At 39.0% G+C, this 22,801-nt stretch overlaps 1 protein-coding gene across 4 annotated transcripts in view; it reads right to left on the bottom strand.

The window, feature by feature from the left end:
- LOC127808051 (pre-mRNA-processing protein 40A) overlaps window positions 1–22,801 on the bottom strand; it is a 91,730-nt gene that overhangs the window by 5,436 nt on the left and 63,493 nt on the right. For all 4 annotated transcript variants that reach the window (XM_052346373.1, XM_052346375.1, XM_052346376.1 and 1 more), the window contains exons 25-27: window positions 5,573–5,680; window positions 5,417–5,481; window positions 5,230–5,332 (exon numbers count right to left, since the gene is read on the bottom strand). In XM_052346373.1, the coding sequence (XP_052202333.1) occupies window positions 5,230–5,332; window positions 5,417–5,481; window positions 5,573–5,680 (276 nt within the window). The remainder of the gene's footprint in view (window positions 1–5,229; window positions 5,333–5,416; window positions 5,482–5,572; window positions 5,681–22,801) is intronic.

Genomic DNA, 22,801 nt, shown 5'->3' with positions numbered 1-22,801 from the left:
ATCACGACTCCTATGCTGCTGCTTGCGATCCCTGTGCTACTGGCCAATCGCGATTCCAGCGCTGCTATCTCCACCTCCCAGCGCTGCTGTCATTGCCTCCCAGAGTCGTTGCTGCCTTATCCCAGTGTCGCCTCCTTCCAGTGTTGCTATCTCCACCTCCCAGCACTGTTGTCGCTGCCTCCCAGAAGTAGTTGTTGTCCTTACACCAGCAGCTTCTTCCCTGATCGTATCAAGCAGTTTAATCTTTCTCAGCCATGTCTGAAGTTACCTCTGAAATCTCCGCCATTGCTGTCCTAACAAAAATGCCAGCAACCCAGCCAACCCATTCTGCCCTAATTGCTGATTCTACTGCCTACAAGGCTACAAATTACCAGCGTCAAAGCAATGAGCGACCTCGGGTCTGGTGTGACCATTGTAACAAGCCACGCCATACTCGTAAAACTTGTTAGAAAATTCATGGCAAACTTGCTAATTGGAAGAGCAGTAAGCAAGGAGACAAGAGCCACCGTGGGGTACCTACTGCTAATGTGGTCGATACCAATCCCTTCAACAAAGAGCAAATTGATCAACTTTTGCAACTGTTAAAATCAAATTCCTCATCTGGTATTCCTAGTGTTTCCTTGGCGCACATAGGTAGAAAACCTAACGCCCTTTCTTGTCTTCATTTCTCTCCATGGATTATAGATTCCGAAACCTTTGATCATATAACTAGTTCTTCTCATTTTTTTAATACCTATACTCCTTGCTCTGGAAATGAAAAAATCAGAATTGCCGATGGTAGCTTTTCACCTATTGCCGGCAAAGGACTTATTAAACTGACTGCGAATATTCATCTCACTTATGTCCTTCATGTTCCTAACCTAGCCTGCAATCTGTTGTTGGTTAGTAAACTATGCAAAGATTTTAATTGTCGTGCTACTTTCTTTGACTCTCATTATGAATTTCAGGACCAGAGTTTGGGGACGATGATTGGGCGTGCTAGGATGATTGACGGTCTATACTACTTTGATGATATCTCTGTTGGAAATAAAAAAGCTCAGGGCTTTAGTAGTATTAGTTCAATTCTTGTTCTAGATACAATTATGCTATGGCATCTTAGACTAGGTCATCCTAGTTTTGCCTATTTAAAACGTTTATTTCCTAAATTGTTTAAAAGAATGAATTATTCACTTTTTCAATGTGACAGTTTCATCTTGACAAAAAATCATCGTTCTACATATTTACCAAAACCCTACCAAGCATCCAAACCTTTTTATATAATTCATAGTGATGTTTGGGGTCCATCTAAAATTTCTACTCTCTATGAAAAACGGTGGCATGTTACCTTTATTGATGATCATACACGTCTGTGTTGGGTTTATTTGATGCACAAAAAATCTGAAGTGGAATACTTATTCAAAAATTTTTACACTATGGTTGAAAATCAATTTCAAACAAAAATTAGTATTTTATACTCTGATAATGGCACCAAGTATTTTAATGAGCACTTGGGGGATTTTTTGAAAGCTAAAGATATTCACCATACATCTACTTGTCGAAATACTCCTCAACAGAATGGCATTGCTGAACGTAAAAATAGGCATTTACTCAAAGTCGCACGTGCCATAATGTTTTCTATGCATATTCCAAAATATTTGTGGGGTGAAGCTGTTTTGACGACCTCTTATTTGAGAAACAGGATGCCCAATAAAGTGTTAAACTACAAAACCCCTCTAGAGTGCCTAAAAGAAGTTTTTCCCAACACTCGATTACATTCGGATCTTCCTATCAAAGTTTTTGGGTGTACTGTGTATGTTCATATCCCTAATTAATTTCATTCCAAACTTGACCCTAGGGCTATCAAATGTGTTCTTTTTGGGTTATGCCTCACATAAAAAAGGCTATCAGTGTTATGATCCTCACACCAAAAAAATCCATATCAGTATGGATGTTTCGTTTTTCGAAAAATAACCTTATTTTACCCAAAATTCTCTTCAGGGGGAGACACATGAAGTTGACGATAATTTTTGGGATGTTTCTATCCCACTCCCAAATGCAATTTTCCCTACTCAAGAACCAAATGTTTCTAATAATAGTCACTTGGGAGATTCTGGTTCTTTGGTGCCAAGTGAAAGGGTTTCTCAAGCAAGGAGAGAAGTACTACAAATCAATTATCATGATCTGAATTCTGAGCTTCAGCTTTATACTAGGCAAAGATTTCATCAAATGAACAAAGACCTAAATGTCAACTTTACACAAAACCAGTCTGAAAACCTGAGCAATGGCATTGTAAATTCAAGAAATCATACTATTTCAACGTCTAGTTTGCTTCCTTCAATTTTACCCAATGGTTCCCCAGTTGATTCTTCAAATATTAACAATTGTTCTCCTACTATTCCTGATCTTGATATTCCTATAGCAATTAGGAAAGGTGATAGAAGTTGTACACAACATCCTATTGCTAAATATCTCTCTTACCATAGACTATCAAAAAATCATAAAGCCTTCACATTTAGGATTTCACACTTGTTTGTTCCAAGGGGAAGCATTGAATGATCCGAATTGGAAATTAGCAGTCACGGAAGAGATGAATGCTCTAAGGTGAAGTGGCACTTGGGAGATAGTCTACCTGCCCAAAGGCAAGAAAATAGTAGGATATAAGTGGGTATTTACAATAAAGTGTAAGGCTGATGGGAGTGTTGATAGGTACAAAACCAAACTGGTGGCTAAAGGCTTCACCCAAACTTATGGGATTGACTATCAGGAAATCTTTGCTCATGTTGCTAAAATAAACTCTATCAGAGTCATGTTGTCTCTTGCAGTAAATTCAGATTGATCTCTACACCAACTTGATGTCAAAAATGTGTTTCTTAATGGTGATCTTGAAAAGGAGGTTTTCATGAGTTTGCCTCTAGGATTTGAAAAGAAATTTGGGAGCGACAAAGTATGTAGACTGAAGAAATCCCTGTACGATCTCAAACAGTCACCGAGAGCATGGTTTGAACGCTTTGAAAAGGCAATTACCAGTTATGGCTTTCTTCAGAGTCAAATAGATCACACTATATTTTATAAACACTCAAAAGATGGTAAAGTTGCAATTTTAATTGTTTATGTTGACGACATTATTTTAACTGGTGATGATGAGGCAGAGTTAGTAGCCCTCAAGAAGAAACTTGCGAAGGAGTTCCAAATTAAAGACTTGGGAATTCTAAAATACTTTCTTGGAATGGAGTTTGCAAGATCCAAAGAAGGTATTTTTGTCAATCAAAGAAAATATGTACTTGATCTTTTTGGAAAGACAGGTTTACTTGGTTACAGGGTGTCGGAGACTCCCATTGAGCCTAATGTGAAACTACAGGCTGTTAAAGCTGAAGAAGTGAAGAACAGGAAACAATATCAAAGACTTGTGGGCAGGTTAATTTACTTGTCTCATACGTAGCCTGATATTGCTTTTGCAATTAGTATGGCAAGTCAATTTATGCACTCACTAGGGCCAAAGCATTTCGAGGTGGTCTACAGAATTCTAAGATATCTAAAAGGGACACTTGGCAAAGGGCTAATGTTCAAGAAACATGGTCACCTGCAAGTTGAGATCTACACTGATGCAGATTGGGCAGGAAGTATTGATGATAGAAGATCTACTTCAGACTATTGTTCTTTTGTTGGGGGAAACTTAGTCACCTGGCGAAGTAAAAAACAAAATGTGGTGGCTAGAAGTAGTGCAAAAGTAGAGTTTAGAGCTGTTGCCCCTGGAATTTGTGAGAGAATGTGGATCAAACGAATACTTGAAGAGCTGAAGTTTTCTCACCCTGTACCTATAAAAGTCTATTGTGACAACAAGACTGCTATTTCTATAACTCATAATCTAGTATTACATGACCGTACAAAACATATAGAGGTGGACAAACATTTCATTAAGGAGAAGATCATGCTGGAATAATATGCATGCCATACCTTCCAACAACAGAACAAATTGCTGATGTTCTACTAAGGGTCTACACAAGAAGCAGTTTGAAAAACTTATTGGTAAGCTGACTATGGAAGACATCTACAAACCAGCTTGAGGGGGAGTGCTGGAATTGTGCTGAATCTAGCCTTGATCCTAGAATATTTTAGGATCAGTGTTTTATGTAAATATCATGTAAATATAGAAAGGTAATAATGGTAGGATGCTTACAATTATTTCTTTCCTTCTTTACTAGTAATCATCTCCTTAAAAGAGGATGTTGTACACAATTATTTTGTATCAATGAAGAGATTTCTGGGTCTGATTTCTAAGTGTTTCATATAATATTAGTATAATATTATGCAATAAGTAATATCTATAAAACTATATTAAACTTGCACTGGACAACAAGAATAGCCAAGGCAACAAACTCACACAGTAAACAGAACAGCGAACAAATACATTAAATGATATTAAAGCAAACAAATATACTATTATGTATATTATATTAAATAGCGTCTGCATAGACATTTGCATAGACAAGAAAATACTTTATGATGCCAAACAAATATAAAGAGTTTCGGTCAAAACAAAAAATAGATATCCTCAGACAAAAGGCGCAGGGTCACGCCTTGCATCTGTGTTGGAGATGAACGCCTCATGCACCTTTACAATACCCTTTGGATGGTGCTTTGCCTCCATATTGAAGAGGCACACAGAGCTGCACCTCGTGCATAGGCTCACCTTTGACAACTATGAGCAAAGACCCCAAAAAGGACATGAGAAGAAAAACAGAAATCAGCTTACTAGCAAAGGCAGCCTATATTGTAGGACTACATACAATCCTGGAATAGCTGGATGTAAAAGCTAGATTTATTAGTCAACCAAAACACATCAGGCTTGCATAACTTGACTGCATCTCAATTGAAGGTTGTATAAATGGATGGAAAGCACTCTTTATTATTTGCTAAAATTGAAAGGACTGTGATAAAAATTACAAATTCTCATTATCCGCTGTTATTCAATGCACAAAAATTTACAGTTAAAAAAGAAACAACTACATTATTAAACATTGGAAGCTCACTAGTATACCAAAGTCGGGCACTAACAGTAGCTAATAGCTTGCAGGTTTTATTGCATAAGAGATATTATATTAAGCCTAATAAAGGAATGATATGTGCCAAATATATGTATGTTATGCACACATCAATGGTAAAGTATAAACCCTAATAGTTTTTACAGTCATACGGCATGACCAGATAGGATGGAGCTGGCGATTAAATCAGGTTTACCAATTCCGTTACCTTTTCCTCTTCTCTCTTACGTTCCTTTTCTTTTGCCTTTTCCTGCAAATGTATGATGTGGTCCTCAAAGATCTCCTTGGCAAAGCTCTCTTCTCCAATTGATCTAAGGCAAGCACATGTCACAAAAATGAAATCAGGATGCTCTGGAAGCAGTAAAAACAAGATTTCTTGTACTCAAAGACTATACCTGTATTCTGAGCTCTCCTCAAAAAGCTGTTTGCTTTCCTCCCAAACAGAAGTTCCGGTGATTTCCTGCAATGTTACATAAGAAAGTCAAGTGTGACGTGATGGCTAGAACCTATAGACAAGTATAAGAACTAGCATTTAATACCATCAAGTATACCTTGATGGTGACTAAGAGATCAGCAAAGTCTTTTGCCAGACGTTGACGCTTTTTAGCTTCTTTTTCCTCCTTCTCTCTGGCTCTCTCAAGTAGATCCTCATATACTAGCTGCATTCAGTCAGAAAAGAAACCCCTCAAAAAATTTGACAAGCACAGGTATTCATTATGTAACAGAGTTCCTTTCACAAGAAGTCATCCAGGCAAAGTATATAATATTGCAACCAAGTGTGGTAGGAGAAAACCAGAAACTCCAAAGCAGGAAAAAGAAACAAGAAAAGAACAGAAGGAAAGAGAGAGAAAGGGATCCACGAGTCAAAATGTATAGCTATGTACAAGAAAGAATTGATTCAACCGTAAGAGTTAGCTTCTTTACTACAAAACAAATCTATAAGAATAACAGTCACTTTATAATACAACTTGCAGAGTTCAAGGATAGAGTACACAAGTTTCAGTCCCATTACAGGTAAGAGGTAGATTGGCCCAAAAAATCAAAATAGATAAAGCATAAATTCAGTAGAACAGCTGGAGAACTAAAATTCTATATAAGATCATACACCAAGATGAGAGAGAGTAGCAATCTGCATAAAATTGCACAGGTCATAAATAGCCAAAAAATGCAATAACAGTTTAGACAATCAATAGAAGGTAATACTTGTAACAAGATAATACAGACGCTAATAAAAATTCAAAGAACTAATCCATGTGTCAATAAAGAAATCTGAACAGTACCTACAGGAATTTGCACCAACCCTATAAGTGCATAAATTATAAAACTTCTGTTAAATAACAGGACAATTTCTTGCTGGAGGAAGTTATATATTCCAACCTTAACCTAAAGAAAAATTCAGTTTCTGTAGAAACTGGATCAGAAAGGTGTAGGAAGAACACAAGAATTCTATTACTCTCAACACTTAAGAACTCAACAACACTCCCCCTTAAGCTAATGAATGAATATCTATCATTCCCACCTTGCCTACAAGCTATTCAAACCTCCTGATAGGAAGACCCTTTGTTAGTAAATAAGTTAGCTGGTTTTCTAAAGTAACAAAGGGAATACAAAGTTCTTCAACCTCTAATTTTTCTTTGATGAAATGGCGATCAATCTCAACATGCTTGGTGTAGTCATGTTGCACTGGATTATGTGCAATGTTGATTGCTGATTGATTGTCACAAAACAACTTCATTGGACCATGACTAGGAATTTGTAGATCATCTACCACAATTTTGAGCCACAATAGTTCACATAAATCGAGAGCCATTGCCCAAAACTCAACTTTTGCACTAGACCGAGCCAATGCATTTCTTTTTTTACTTCTCCATGACACCAAGTTTCCTCCTAAGAATACACAATAGCCTGTAATAGATCTCATATCCACAAGAGAACCTCCATAATCAATATTTGTGTACCTTGTAACTTCCAATTGAACAAAAGAACTTTCCCTAGTGTTGCCTTTAGATAACACAAGATTCTTTTCACAACTTGCATATGTTCTTCAATTAGATTGTGCATAAATTGGCTTACCAAACTGACAGCAAATGCAATGTTAGGGTTGGTATGGGATAAGTAGATTAACCGGCCCACTAACCTTTGATGTCTCCCTCTATCTACTACTGGACTGTCAGATTTTCCCAGCTTAAGATTGGGTTCTAATGGAGTACTAGTCGTCCTGCCACCTAACAGTCTTGTTTCTCCATGGTATATTTTCTTTGGGAAATAAAGATACCATCCAGAGTAGGCAAGTAGGCAACTTCTATTCCCAAAAAATATTTAAACTTGCCAAGGTCATTTATGTCAAACACACAGGCCAAATTCTTCTTTAGCTGTTGTTATTCATCAACATCATTTCTAGTGACAATAATATCATCTACATACACAAGTAAAACTATTAGATTGCCTTGTTTTATACCTTTCTAATATACCATCTACATTGTACTTCACATTAGACACCCATCAACAACCTACAAGTTGAATACCCTTAGGTCTAGGCACCATTTCTCAAGTTTGATTTTTCTCCAAGGCTCTCATTTCTTCTTGCACGCCTGTATCCAATTTTGATTATGTAATGCCTCTTCTACAGACTTAGACATGGTTATGGAATCAAGAGAAGATAAGAAACTCTTGTGTTTAGATGAAAGACGATGATAGGAAATGAAATGACCTGTAGGATGTTGTGTGTAGTTTCTAACTCATTTTCTAGCAGCAATAGGCAACTCTAAATCACTATGCATAGGATCAGAATAAACAAAAGGCTAAGATAGTTCCAAACCTAACCTTGGGACAGGTGTTGGTCCCTGCTTGGCACATAAAATCGACTTAACCTTCCTCCTATACACATAAGGTGAACTCTTGAATCTAATAGGAGATGTCAGTGGTTGGTCTGGTATTGGAGAACCATGAGGTGTTAATAACTCTCCCAATTCTCCTGATTTTGTGGACTTTGGTGTTAAAAACTCTCCCAATTCTCCTGATTTCGTGGACTTTGGTGTTAAAAACTCTCCCAATTCTCCTGATTCAGTGGACTCTAGTATAGGAAGAATAGGTAGGGTAGAAGAAGCAAGAGATGGTGAAGATTGTGGCCGAGGTTCAGGGTGTGGCAAAAAACCCAAAGAGTCCTCCAAATTAGGCAAACCATGGTCACCATCAACAATCTCCCCTGGGGACCAGAAATAGAAGGCATAAGAAAATACTGAGTTTCCACAAAATTCACATCTTTGGACATGAGGAATTTGCGAGTGGAAGGGTGATAGCACTTATAGCCCTTGTGGGTAGGAGAGTAGCCAATAAACACACATCAAAGGGCTCTAGGATCAAATTTATCCCTGTAATGTTTAGAAATATGAATAAAGGCCACACCCAAACATTTTGAGAAGAAGAGAAGTATGAAGACCAAATTTTGGAAAGTGAGAAGAGAGACACTAGAAAGGATTGAGATGACTTAGCCCTTTTGAAGGAACCCGATTGATTAAATATGCTGCATGTAGCATTGCTTCAGCCCAAAAGGATTTAGGAACAGAATTTTGATGCAAGAGAGCTCTAGTCTCATTAAGGAGATGCCTCATCTTTCTTTTAGCAACTCTATTTTGCTGAAGAATATCCACACAAGATGATGCATGGATAATCCCCTTTTGCTTGAAAAACTTATTTAAGTGATAATTAAAATAATCTTTTGCATTATCAGTTCTAAACCTTTTTAAGAAACCCCAAATTGAGTGAGGATCATCCTATGAAATAAAGACATGATGTCACAGATGGCTGTTTTATCCTTTAGCAAGTATACCCAAGTTATTTGGGTGCAATCATCAACAAATGAGACAAACCATTTAGCCCCAAAACAATTGGGAACTTTAGAAGACCTCGACACATCAGAGTGTACCAAGAAGAAAGGAAACAAAGAGAGTTTATTACTAATAGCATAAGGCACTCGATGATGTTTAGATAATTCACACATCACAGTAGAAATTATTATCATCTAAACCTTGAAATATATTAGGAAACATGGTCTTTAACAAATTAAAAGGTGGATGTCCTAATCTAAGGTGCTAGAGCCAAACATCAAGTTTGGTACAAGTGGGCTGAGAAGAGCAAGCTAGAATAGGTTGATCTCCTATAGGTGACTCATAGGTCATTTGTAGATGGTACAACCCATTTTGCGCCTTAACAACACCAATCATCTTCCTCGTGGCCAGATCCTTACACACACAAGCATTAGGAGAGAAAGAAAATATAGTTAAGATCTTGAGTAAGTTTATGAATTGAAAATAGATTGGTAGAGAGGCTAGACACATAAAGCACATGTTGGACAGGAAGAGAACGTTTCAAACACACATTTCCTTGCCCAACTATATGAAAAGTATGGCCATTAGCTACTATAATAATTCTGGAGCTAATTATTGGTTTATAGGTCTCAAATACTCTCAGGTTCGAAGTCATGTGATCAGTAGCTCCAGAATCCAAGATCCATAGCTCATTCCTAACACTGTTAGGCAATAAAGAGTTTAGAATTAAGGCACATACCTGCTTGAGCCCGAGAGCATGATTCACCTTGAAAAGTCTTTAAGAAGGATTTCAACTTATTGATTTCCTCTGCAGTTAATTCTCCCAAGTTAGAGGAGGCAATAGAATCGACTCTCACAGTTGGTTCCTCCGATTTTTTACTTCAGATGTACGCCTTTGTTTGATTCTTAGACTGCAGGTTCTTAAATCTGCCCACTTTGTTCAACACAGTCTCTTTTCCATGCAATTTAAAGCATATTTCCTTCGTATGTTTTGGCTTCTTGCAGTAGGAACACCATAAGCCCTCCTTGTTTTGCTTACAGGAAAACTGATCTCTACCTTGCGGTGATTTTATCCATGAACCTTGCACCTTGTTAGACACTATAGCTGACCCTTCCAAATTAAGGTCATTAAACATAGTTGTCCTCCTATGCTCCTCACTGTGTACTATGAAATATACCTCATTTAAATATAGGATTTTTTCCTTGCTAAGGATCTGTGCTCTTACATTGATCAAACTCAGGATTAAGCCCAACCAAGAATTCTACTATTCTATCTCTTTCTAGCAGAGGTTAGAATAACATCATCTTCACTACACACCATCTTAATGTCCTAATAATGGTCTAACTCAAGCCAAAACTCATTCATCTGATTCTAGTAAGCAATCACAGAAAAGGACCCTTGTTCTATGCTACTGATTTTTGTTTTAATTTCATAGACAACTAATGCATCGTGCACCTTAGAGTTTGTCTTCTTAATTGTCTCCCAAATATCCTTACTATAGACAATGTTCTAAAAGGTGGTCGCCGAGGCATTAGGTGACCCCTGGCCACAGTGCCTAGCCGCCTTTTGGGTATTTGGTATTTCACCCTTCCCTTTTTCTTTCCCTTTCAATATTTCCCCTTTCTCTCTCTCTCTCTCTTGTCGCGTGCCGCCTAGGTCGTCTCTCGTGGACTAGTCGCTTTCTCTCTCTCTCGTTGCATCGCCACCACCAATCATCTCTCTCTCCCTGCCGGTTCTCGCTCTTCTTCTTCCGATACGTATGGCCATCATCTGGGTCTGTAGTTCTTCTTCCTCTGGTACAAAAAATTGCTACTTGCAGCAGCAAGCGTTGCTGTAGTGGCTGCTTCTTGTTGTTGCTGCTTGCTACAGCAACAACAAAAGGCAACCGTGCACACGCTTGTTGCTGCTGATGTTGGATTTCCTTAGTTAAGGTCTAAATTTTGATCTTGTTCATCTTTCTTATTTGTTTGTGTTTTATTTTGTAGTTGGTTTTGTTATTTTTATTCTGTCTTTGTTTGATTCTATTGTTTGTAACGCTTATAAGCTATGTTTCACAAAATCTAAACCCTAAACTTAATAATTTATGTTAATGTTTCATAGAGTCGTTAGCTAGTTGTCTATTTTAATTCAATGTCAATTACTTAGGGGAAAAAAAAAAGAAAGTCAAATGGTGTCAGATGGGAGTGTGGAATGTTAATTGATCCGAAAAATATGGATAAAATTAAATGCAAGTTGTGTGGTAAACTTATGTTTGGAGGCGTAAAAGAACACGTCAGCCACATGTAAGAATGCTATTGCTAAGGAAAACAGTTAGAAGAAGAATAAGGAGGAGGAAGATTTGATGAGATCCTCTATTACTATCTCTGAAATGGGGGAAGGGGATGATGAAGATGAATTGCAAGAGTTAGAGAGCAAAAAAATGCCCCATACTCTTGGCCCTATGGATAAGTTTGCAAGCTCCATCAACCCTAAAACTTGTTTGAGTGCGGGAATGATGCAAAGCCAGCAAATATCAGCGAAGCACTCTTTAAAGAGAGAACACAATCTATTCATGAATATTGTGCTAGATAAGTGTACAAAATAAGTATAAATTTCAATGCTATTGATTATGATAGTTTCAAATTGTTTATTGAGGTAGTTGGTTAAATTGGGTCGGGCTTCAAACCTCCCAGTCAATACCAGTTGAGAGAACCATTATTAAAGGGAGAAGTTGACATAACGAAAGACTTACTGAAGAAGCACAAAGAAGAGTGGGCACGAAATGGGTGCTCCATTATGACAGATACTTGGGCAAACAAAAAAAAGAGGAGCATCATGAACCTGTGTGTTAATTCTAACGCGAGTACTGTTTTTCCTTCTTGCAGAGAGTCTTTAGATGAAACACATACAAATGAACTCATCTTTGAGTAAGTGGACAAGTGCATTGAGCAAGTTGGGCCACAAAATATCATCCAAATAGTAACCGACAATGCTGCCAACAATATGGGAGTGGCAAAATTGTTGAAGGTGAAGAGGCCAAATATCTTTTGGACCTCATGTCCTACTCACACCATCAATTTGATACTTGAAAGTATTGAAAAACTTTCGAGGTATAAGAAAGTCATTGATCGAGCCAAGACCTTGTCCTTAATGAGGTCATTTATGAAGAAGAGGGATATAGTGAGACTAGGAGTCTCTAGATTTGCTTCTTCTTTTCTTACTCTACAGAGTTTGATGAAGAAAAATGCTCAAATGAGGACAATGTTTATCAGTTCTAAATGGGAGGAATGCAAATGGTCGAAGACTGTTAAAGGGAAAGCAACCTATGCTACTGTGATGAACATTTTGTTTTGGAACGATGTGATTGTATGCCTTAAGGTTTTTGCACCTTTGGTGAAGGTGCTTCGAATTGTTGATGCAGATAAAAAGTCTTCTACGGGCTTTTTATGTGGAGAGATTCAATAGGCAAATGAAGATATTAAGGAGACCCTAAATAATCTTGAGAAGAACTATCAGGCTATTATGGAAATTATTGAAGTAAGGGTGAAAGATAGGCTAGATTGTCTATTGCATTTTGCAACTTATCTTTTGAATCCCTACTACTCTTTCAAGGATATGGATATACAACTTGATCATGAAGTGATGGATGAATTTTTTAACTGTGTGGAGATATTTTATCATGGTGAATTGCAATGCCATGTTATAAATGTTGAGTTGTCAAAATATACTTGCAAAGAGGGGAGCTTTTGAGAAACCATGGGTAGCTCCAGGGTATGCAAAAAATGACGACAATTATAATCCAAATATAAAATTCAATTAATCCTTTGTATTATGTATTAGTGTATAAATTTGTTTACTTTATACTTGTTTAACCTAACTCCGCCTGGAGATGTTATCCATTGTCGGTCCCAAGTCCGGATAAAAAAGGACAGTTGTGTTAGGTAGCCGACAACCAATGTAAAACCTAGTCGGATCCAAAACATAAACTCTAGACAAACTATGAAAAACCGTTCGAGCGTAACCCTTCATCGCGACGCGCTATATTGCCAGCATGTAGTATCAAGTGAGTTAGGACCGCTGCATTGCCTCCCGAATGTAGTGACAAATAAGCAAGGGTCCTCGCATTTCCTTGGACGAATGTGGTAAAGAAGCTAGTCCAAAATCAAAAATAAAATCAAAGCCAAAATCAGAATCAAAATCATAGATTAAGGATTGGGTCATGAAACATAAGAAAATTAACAAGCAAAGCTATGGAAGTGATAGATGTGATGATTAGGAGAAAGATTAATATTATGTGCCTTCAAGAGACAAGGTGGGTAGGAAAAAAAGCAAAAACTTTATCAGAAAATAGATATAAAATATGGTATACAGGAAATGATCGAGCGAAAAATAAAGTGGAGATTATTATGGATAAACGCTTAGTAGATGACGTAGTGGATGTAAAGAGAATAGGGGATAGGATTATTATGGTGAAAGTTGGTCTAGGAAAAATGACTATTAATATCTTTAGTACACATGCACCACAAGCGGTGTTAGGAGAGGAGATAAAAGAAAAATTCTAGGAGGACCTAGAGGGACATATAAATGATACCAAAAGAAGAGAAAGTGATTATAGGAGGTGACTTAAATGGTCACATGGATAGAGACGGAAACAGCTATAGAGAGGTATATGGAGGGTATGGAATCGAGGAAATTAATAATGAGGGTAAGTCTATTCTAGATTTTGCTATGGCATATGGGTTCATCCTAACCAATACTAGGTTCAAAAAACGGGACGAACACTTAATTACATATAAAAATGTCACATAAAGCACCCAAATAGATTACTTCCTCATGAGACAAGAGGATTGATTATGTTGTAAGGATTGTAAGGTGATACTGGGAGAGTGTTTGACTACTCAACATAGACTTTTGGTACTTCACCTCCAAGTAAGAAATTGGAAGAGAAAAAATCACATAAAACAAAATCCAAGAATTACGTGGTGGGATTTAAAAGAGGAGAAACAATTAATCTTCAAATAAAAATTAAGGGGTAAAAGGGAATGGAATGGAGAAGGACAGGCAAACCAAATGTGGAGGGAAATGGCTACTACCCTGAGAAGCACAGCAAAGGTAGTCCTTGGAGAGACAAATGGTAAAGTCCCAAACCTTAGGAGTCTCAGTGGTGGAATAAAGAGGTACAATTGAAAATTAGAAATAAAAAACTTGCTATAAAGTTGTATATCAATGTAGCAATGAAGAAAACCTAAAAAATTATAAAGAAACGAAAAATACAACAAAAATAGTTGTTAGTGAAGCAAGGCCAAAAGCATGTGAGAATCTATATAAACGACTGTTACGGCTGGTGACTCTGGTTGGCTAGCTAATTTAGAGCTAATTAGTGATAGTAGTAATGAGCTGGGTAGAGAGAAAGAAAGGAAGAATAGCAAGGGAGAACAGACGAATATAGAGGGAAAGAGAGAAATCTAAATTCGATTGATAATCTCGTTGATGGACCCAAAGGTCTAAGAAGGATATATAGGCCTCTGTATATGGACGTAGCCTAGAGGATTCCTTCCCTAAACGGTTATAACAACCATTTTGTCTTATTCAAGCCCTTACACGTGGGCTGCTTTTGGAATATTCTCTCTAACAAACTAATACGGTTGGAAATTAAAACAATAGCAGAATCTAAAGCAAGCAATAACAAAATGCAATGAAAGAAAATCAGGAAGAATATCGCCCGTGTGTGACAATTCCCTCCCCCTTAAATCATTTCTTATCCTCAAGAAATGCTAAGTAGGCTGGCAGCCGTGGGAAACTGCTGGAGAAGACTTGGTAGGTACTCCCACGTGTTGCTTTCCTGTTCTCCGTGTTACCACTTCACTAACACCTGGATGAGGGGTACTCCCTGGCAGTAGCTAACTCTTTTGTCTAGAATGGCCTCAGGCTTCTTCAAAATCTCCTTTGGATTGGTGGGCAGTGCAGTATTCACTGGCTCAGCCCCAGCTGATTTCTTCAATAAGGAGATGTGGAAGACTGGGTGAATGTGGGTTCCCTGGGGAAGTTGTAGTCGGTAGGCCACCTTCCCAACCCGAGCCATGATGGGGTAGGGACCAAAGTATTTGGGGCTCAGTTTGGACACCGGTCCTTGGGTAAGGGCCTTCAGATGAGGATACTTCAACCGGAGATACACTTTCTCTCCCACTTCGAATTCCCCCTCACTTCTTTTCTTGTCCACATACTGCTTCATCCTATTTTGGGCGGAAGCTAATTCCTGCTTATGTTGCTGCAAAACCATCCTTCTTTGTTGCATGTATTCTTCCACAACGGTCGCGGTCGCAGTCGCCTGTCCTTGTAAGGCGGGTAGAATGGGAGGTTTGTACCCATAGTTGGCCTCGAAAGGAGACATTTTCAAGGTTGTGTGGTAATTAGAGTTATACCACCATTGGGCCAATGCTAACCACCGATGCCAGCTCTTGGGTTGTAGAATACACATACACCGCAAGTAGGTTTCCAAGCTTTGATTGACCCTCTCCGTCTGACCGTCTGATTGCGGGTGATATGATGTCGACATATTAAGTTTGGCCCCCATAGACTTCATCAGTCATTGCCAGAACTCACTTGTGAAGATCTTTTCCTTATTCAAAATGATAGTACTTGGAACTCCATGCAGCGCCACTACTCTGTCCAAAAAGGACTTGCTACCTCTTGCGTTGTAAAAGGGTGAGACAGTCCTATGAAATGGGCAAATTTTGTCAGCCTATCTACTACCACTAGCACACTATCCTTCCCTTTGGATTTAGGCAACCCCTCTATAAAATCCATAGAGACACTAGTCCAAGCTTGGTCCGGAATAGGCAGGGGTTGAAGAAGACCGGGGTAGGGTACATTTTCATGTTTGCATCTCTTGCAAGTGTCGCAGGCCAGGACGAATTTCGTGACATCAATCTTTAACTTGGGCCATTGGAACAACTGCTTTACCCTAAGGTAAGTATTTTGAACTCCTGAATGCCCTCCCAAAGGGGATTCATGCAAGGACTGCATGATCTTTTTCTTCAGACTCCCCTTATCACCAATAACAATCCTGCCATTAAATCTGATCAACCCTTCCTGTAAAGCATAACCTTCAACCTCTGTAATTCCCATTGCTAGCTTTTCCAGTATTCCCCTCACCTGTTCATCTGCTTCATAGCTGTCGACAACTTCTTGTACCATGCTGGTACTACAGTAGTGATTGCACTCAAACTTCCTTTTTCTTGGCACCTTGAAAGGGCATCAACAGCCACATTCTCCTTGCCCTTCCTATACTGAATTATGTAGTCCAACCCCATCAATTTTGCCATCCCCTTTCCCTGTAGTTGTGTTTGCAATTTTTGCTGCAACAAATGCTTTAAGCTTTCATGATCTGTCTTGATTATAAACTTCCCATTCTCTAAGTAATGCCGCCACTTTTCCATCGCTATAAGCATCGCTAAGAATTCCTTTTCATAGATGCTTAATCCCAAATGCCTTGGGCTTAATGCTTGGCTTAGAAATGCCAAAGGCCTTCCTCCTTCTGACAGCACAACCCCAATGCCCCCCCCCCGGCAGGCATCTGTCTCCAACATGAAAGGTTTAGAAAAATCTGCCAGTCCCAAAATAGGTACCCTGCTCATCTCTATCTTCAGCTTCTCGAAGGCTTCCTCAACCTCTTTTCCCCAGCTGAATGAGCCTTTCTTAAGCAGGTTGGTCAGAGGTTTACTCACCACTCCATATCCTCTAACAAACCGGCAGTAGTAACCGGTAAGGCCAAGGAATCCCCGTAAAGCCCTCACTGTCGTGGGCCGTGGCCAAGCTAGCATGGCTTCCACCTTTTTGGGATCAGTCATAACTCCTTCTTTTGATATCAAATGGCCCAAATACTCAACTTGATCTTGCCCAAAGGAACACTTAGACCTTTTGATGAAGAGCTGGTTAGATCTAAGGACTTCTAGGGTGGTTTTGAGGTGTTGTAAATGATGGTTCAAGTTTAGGCTATAAACAAGGATATCATCGAAAAATACTAGTATGAATTTCATTAAATAGGGTTCAAAGATTTGGTTCATTAGGGCTTGAAAAGTGGTCGGTGCATTGGTGAGCCCAAATGACATCACCAAAAATTCAAAATGCCCATGATGGGTTCTAAAGACTGTTTTATGGACATCATCAGGTTTCATTCTTATTTGGTGGTATCCCGAACGAAGGTCCAGCTTTGAAAAAATATTGGCATTGTGTAGCTCATCCATTAGGTCTTCTATCAAGGGTATAGGATACTTGTCTTTGATAGTTAAGGTATTTAATTGCCGGTAATCCACACAAAAACACCAAGATCCATCTTTCTTTTTAACAAAGAGAACTGGTGAAGCGAAAGGGCTCTGGCTGGGCCTTATGAAGGATTATTTCAGCATCTCCTTTACCATTTTATCAATTTCTGTTTTCTGGACGGGAGAATAACGGTATGATCTGATATTTATGGGTTCGGTATTGGACTTTAGGTGGATTGAATGGTCCAAGGCTCGGGTTGGGGGTAGAGTATCTGGTTCAGTAAATAAGTCCTTAAATTCTAATAGCAATTCATCAATAGGGGCCTGAAGGTGTACCTTGTCAAGCTCACGTTGCTGGTTATTGACAGTCAAGCATAATTCCCCATACAGCTTCTGCTCGGCCCCTTCTTCCACTGCTGCAATGGAGAACAGTTGAGCCAGCTAGTTCCACTTACTCTTGAACACCCGGTGGAGCCTCTTCCCTATTATCATTCGGCAAGTCCCAAACTCACTCCCTCCCGTGAGAGTCATTCTTCTTCCTTCTTTGTCAAAGGATACCTCCATCCTATTGAAATCAAAGCTTATGGGGCTCACTCCTTTCATCCAGTCAACCCCTAGTACCACATCGCAGCCCCCTAATTGCAACAGCCTCAGGTCCGCTTCAAACTTCTCCCCTTGTATCTCCCAATTAAACCCCTAGCATACCGATTCATTGATCACTCTGTTCCCATTAGCCACCGTCACACTGAGGGGTTGAGTTTCCTTGGGGGAACACTTCAATCTTTTTGCAGACCCTTCATCCACGAAGTTATGCGTGCTTCCACTGTCAATTAAGATCAACAAGCTGTCATTCTTCACCTTCCCTTCCACCTTAATGATCTTGTTATTGGTCACCCCCTTTAACGCATGGAGTGAAATCTCACCTGTGTCTTCTTCCCCGAGCTCATCGTCCTCTTCTCTTTCATCTTCTTCTACTTCTGATTTCTCCTTCGGGTCCCCTTCTAATAACAACAGCTACCTCCTACATTGATGCCCAGGATAGTATTTATCCCCGCATCTGAAGCACAACCCCATCTGCCTCCTCAGCTCATTATATTTTCCCCCAGAGCTAGGCCCCCCTGAATTCCTAACACCTTGGCCGCCTCTACCCCAATCTCGATTATGTACCTTATCTCCTTGATGGGCTGAGTTTCCCGTGACAGCTGACAGCTCGGTGTTGTTGCCTCTGCTTCCTCATCAAAGCTTCAACCACCATTTCTTGTAGTCGAGCACTTTCTACCGCCTGCTCCACTGTTCTAAGCCGAATCATTTTAACCATAGGCCTCAGATCATGGCTGAGCCCGCTCAAGAAACTAGAGACGAAGTAGGCTTCTAAGAGGTGGGGGTCATTGTTGATCATCAGTGATCTCAGCTCTTCAAACCTCCTCAGGTAGGCATTCACCTCTCCTACTTGCTTTAATTTGTTGAATTCTTCAATAACGTCTGACATACTCTTTTCTCCAAACCTCTAGCATAACCTCCCAGTGAACTCCACCCAAGTTGGGTTGTCCCTGATCCTTATCCACCCCTGATACCAAGCGTCTACTAAGTCATCAAAGTAGGCTGAAGCTAAGGCTACCCTCCTTTCCTCAGGTACATTGTACCAGTCAAACATGCGCTCACATTTTCTCACCCACCACCGGGGATTATTCCCATCAAACACCGGAATCTCCAACCTGGGTGTCGGGAACCCCAAATGCTGGGGACGATTCTGTCCTTCATGTCCACCTTCCATCACATTCCTTATATCACCCTCCAGTTCCACCCCAGCCCCCTCATCTCCTGCTACTCTGTCTCTCCTGACGTTTGGTATTAATGGTTCTGTTCTATCTCTAGGGGGAAACACAGGAGCCAATCTCACAGCATTTTGGCGAGTGAACATAACCATAAACTGTTGGAGTTGGGCTCCCAGCTCTGCTCTCATTTGCGCATTATCCTCCCGCATTTGAGACAAAGCCCCATCGAGCCTTCTCTCGAGTTCTCCTACCAAATTTTCCATTCGGCGATCAAACGTTAAGATCGCCTCGTGATTCCACTCTGATCCTCGCTCTAACTGATCTACGCGACTCTGGAAGTCGGTCACCGTTGAGCCGAGCTGTTGTAGCTGTGTCTCGAAGCTCTTCATGTAGGTACCGTCCGCCATGGAAGAATGCTCCACTAATCCAACCAAGACCGTCGCTCTGATACCAAATTGTTACGGCTGGTGACTCGAGCTGGCTAGCTGATTTAGAGTTAATCAGCGATAGTAGTAATGAGCTGGGTAGAGAGAAAGAAAGGAAGAATAGCAAGGGAGAACAGACGAATATAGAGGGAAAGAGAGAAATTTAAATTCGATTGATAATCTCATTGATGGACCCAAAGGTCTAAGAAGGATATATAGGCCTCTGCATATGGACGTAGCCCAGAGGATTCCTTCCCTAAATGGTTATAACAACCATTTTGTCCTATTCAAGCCCTTACACGTGGGCTGCTTTTAGAATATTCTCTCTAACAAACTAATACAGCTGGAAATTAAAACAATAGCAGAATCTAAAGCAAGCAATAACAGAATGCAATGAAAGAAATTCAGGAAGAATATCGCTCGTGTGTGACAACGACTTGATACAAAAGATGAAGAAAGGGATATATATAAATTAGTTAAACCAAAAGAAAGAAAAACAAGGGATCTAAACCAAGTAAAATGCATAAAAGATGAAAACCAAAATGCATTAGTGACTGAGAGAGCAATTAAGGAGAGATAGAAGGAGTATTTCACAAAATTATTCAATGATGGTGGGAACACAAGAGTTAGGTTGGGACATCTTAGTAACTCCGAAAGGAAATATTATCGACGCATAAGTTCAAAAAAAATAAGGCAAGCACTAAAAAAGATGAAAAATCATAAAGTGGTGGGACTGGATAATATACCAATAGAAGCATGGAAATGCATGAGAGAAAAGGGCATCTTCTGGCTAACGAAATTATTTAACGCAATTCTTAAATCAAAAAAGATGCGAGATGAGTGGAGGAAGAGTACTTTAGTTCCTATATACAAAAACAAAGGAGATATTCAAAACTGTGAAAATTACCGAGGAATTAGTTAATGAGTCGTACCATGAAACTCTGGGAGAGAGTAATAGAGCAGAGGCTCAGAAAAGAAACAGATGTCTCGGAAAATCACTTTTGGTTTCATACCTGGTAGGTCAACAATGGAAACTATATACCTCCTGAGGCGACTAATGGAAAGGTATCGGGATCATCAGAAGGACCTGCATAGTGTTTATAGATCTAGAAAAGGCTTATGATAGGGTCTCTAGAGAAGTATTATGGAGGGTTTTAGAGAAGAAATGAATCCGAATAACCTATATACAAGCCCTTAAGGACATGTATCATGGTGCAAAGACAAGGGTCAGAACATGCAGAGGGAATACTGAACTGTTTAAAATTACAATGGAACTGCATCAAGGTTTTACACTAAGTCCATACTTATTTGCTTTAATAATTGATGAACTCACTAAACACATTCAGACAGAGGTGCCATGGTGTATGTTATTTGCAAATGACATAGTGTTGGTGGATGAAACAAAAGTGGGAGTGAATACTAAGCTTAAATTGTGGAGAAACAATTTAGAATCTAAGAAATTTAAATTAGGTAGAAAGAAAACAAAGTATATGGAATGTAAATTTAGTAAGAATGCAAGAGTGGAGGATGTTATAATAAAATTAGAACACCAAATCATACAAAGAAAATACCATTTTTGATATTTGGGATCGGTGATTCAAAAAGATGGAGAAATTCACGAGGATGTCACGCATAGAATTAATGCAGGTTGGCTAAAATGGAGAAATGCATCGAGAGTGTTATGTGATGGTAAAATCGCACTAAAACTGAAAGGAAAATTTTATAGGACAGCTATAAGACCAGTCTTGTTGTATGGCTCAGAATATTGGATAGTTAAATATCAGCATGAGCAAAAGACGAGTGTAGCGGAGACGAGGATGCTAAGATGGATGTGCAGCCATACAAAAAAATATAAAATTAGAAATGAACTTATTCGTAATAAGGCAGGAGTAGTGCCAATCGAGGAGAAGATGAGATAGACTAGACGAAGATGGTTTGGTCATCTGAGAAGAAGACCAAGAGACGCTCATGTGAAAAGAGTTGATGAAATGGAACAATTAGTCAAAAAAAGAGGTAGAGACAAACCCAAGAAAATTTTGAGAGAGACATTAAAGTTTGATATGAAGTGTATGGGCCTAAATGAAGATATGACAAAAGACAGAAATACATAAAAGTCTAGAATTCATGTACCCAATCCCACATAGTGGGATAAAGGCTGAATATGTTGTTGTTTATACTTGTTTGACCTATGTAGTTACATGGTGGATGATTTATGGAAATCAAACTCCAAACTTGCAATGAATGACAAGAAGGATTCTCTCGTTAAGCACTAGCTCATGGCTCATCTGGTTGTGAAAGAAATTGGAGCACTTTTGAAGGGGTTAGTGTATATTTTAAAACGTTTTTAATATTTTAATTTCATTATCTCTATGAATTATATTTATTTAATATCAATTAGTTATCCTTATCCACTTATCATGTATAATGATATTGCTTTCATTTTATTTATGTAGATACATACAAAAAAAAGAAATAGACTGGACGTGAATCGATTAAACAATCTAGTCTATATCCAATTTAATGTGAAATTGACGAACAAGCAAAAAAGGGGAGAAGGAAAGGAATGTTGATGTGTTGCTTGCTAGTAATGCACAAGAATGGATTGTTGATGGAGGAGATGAAGTTGAGCCTAGTACGGGGCTTACTTGGGAAGTGGTTAGTGAAGCATCCGGAGCAAATAAGATGCTTCAACCTTGAAGAAATTCTAGCATGAGAGAGCTTCATGAAAATAATTTTCAATCAGAAAAAGAAGATGAGCAAGAAATCAATGAATTTAATTTTGAGTCCGATGAAGATCGTGTGTTAGAAGAATCTGGAGAGGAAGAAATCCAATTAAATAGTTAGATTCTTCGAATATGGTTTATGTTGCATTATTGTTGTTTCTGCCTTCTCGAACCTAGAACTAATCTAACAGTTTGTTTTCCCAATCTTAATTTCATTATTTTACTTGTCCTTCCAACTTTGATTTATCTAAAAATAACATTACATTACATTACATCAAAAAGTTAAAAAAAAAAAAAGCATTTTTCCTAGGCCCCGCCTAGGTTTAGGACCCAGTCTGGCGCCCAACTAGCGCCTAGCGCATTTTAGAACACTGGCCATAGATAAAAACATATAGTTCTTACTTACCTTGGGTAGCATCGAACTCCATATCCACGACATCAACATCGAGTCTTCTACATCCCAAGCAACAAATGCAAGATCTGAGGCTTTAGGTGTTGGACCAGTGGGGTGAGCAATTTTCCCCCGACCCTTCAAAAACGTCTGAGACCACTGAAGGTAGTTCCCACCATCTAGGCAGTATGAATGGTGCATTCTAGGCAGTTCACCAACAAGAGCACCACTGGTTGATTGTTCGATTAGCAATGCTTCTCTTGTTGAGATGGGAGAAGTCGTTTTAGAGATTTTAGACATTATGTGGGATTACAACAAACTAGTGAAGGGAAAATGTTGATTGATCTCGGAATTATGGGAATTGGTTGAAGATAATTTTTCAGTCTAGCTTTCCT

This window comes from Diospyros lotus, chromosome 8 (genome assembly GCF_014633365.1).
Source record: "Diospyros lotus cultivar Yz01 chromosome 8, ASM1463336v1, whole genome shotgun sequence".
NCBI lineage: Eukaryota > Viridiplantae > Streptophyta > Magnoliopsida > Ericales > Ebenaceae > Diospyros > Diospyros lotus.
This window is presented reverse-complemented; position numbering and strand designations above follow the sequence as displayed.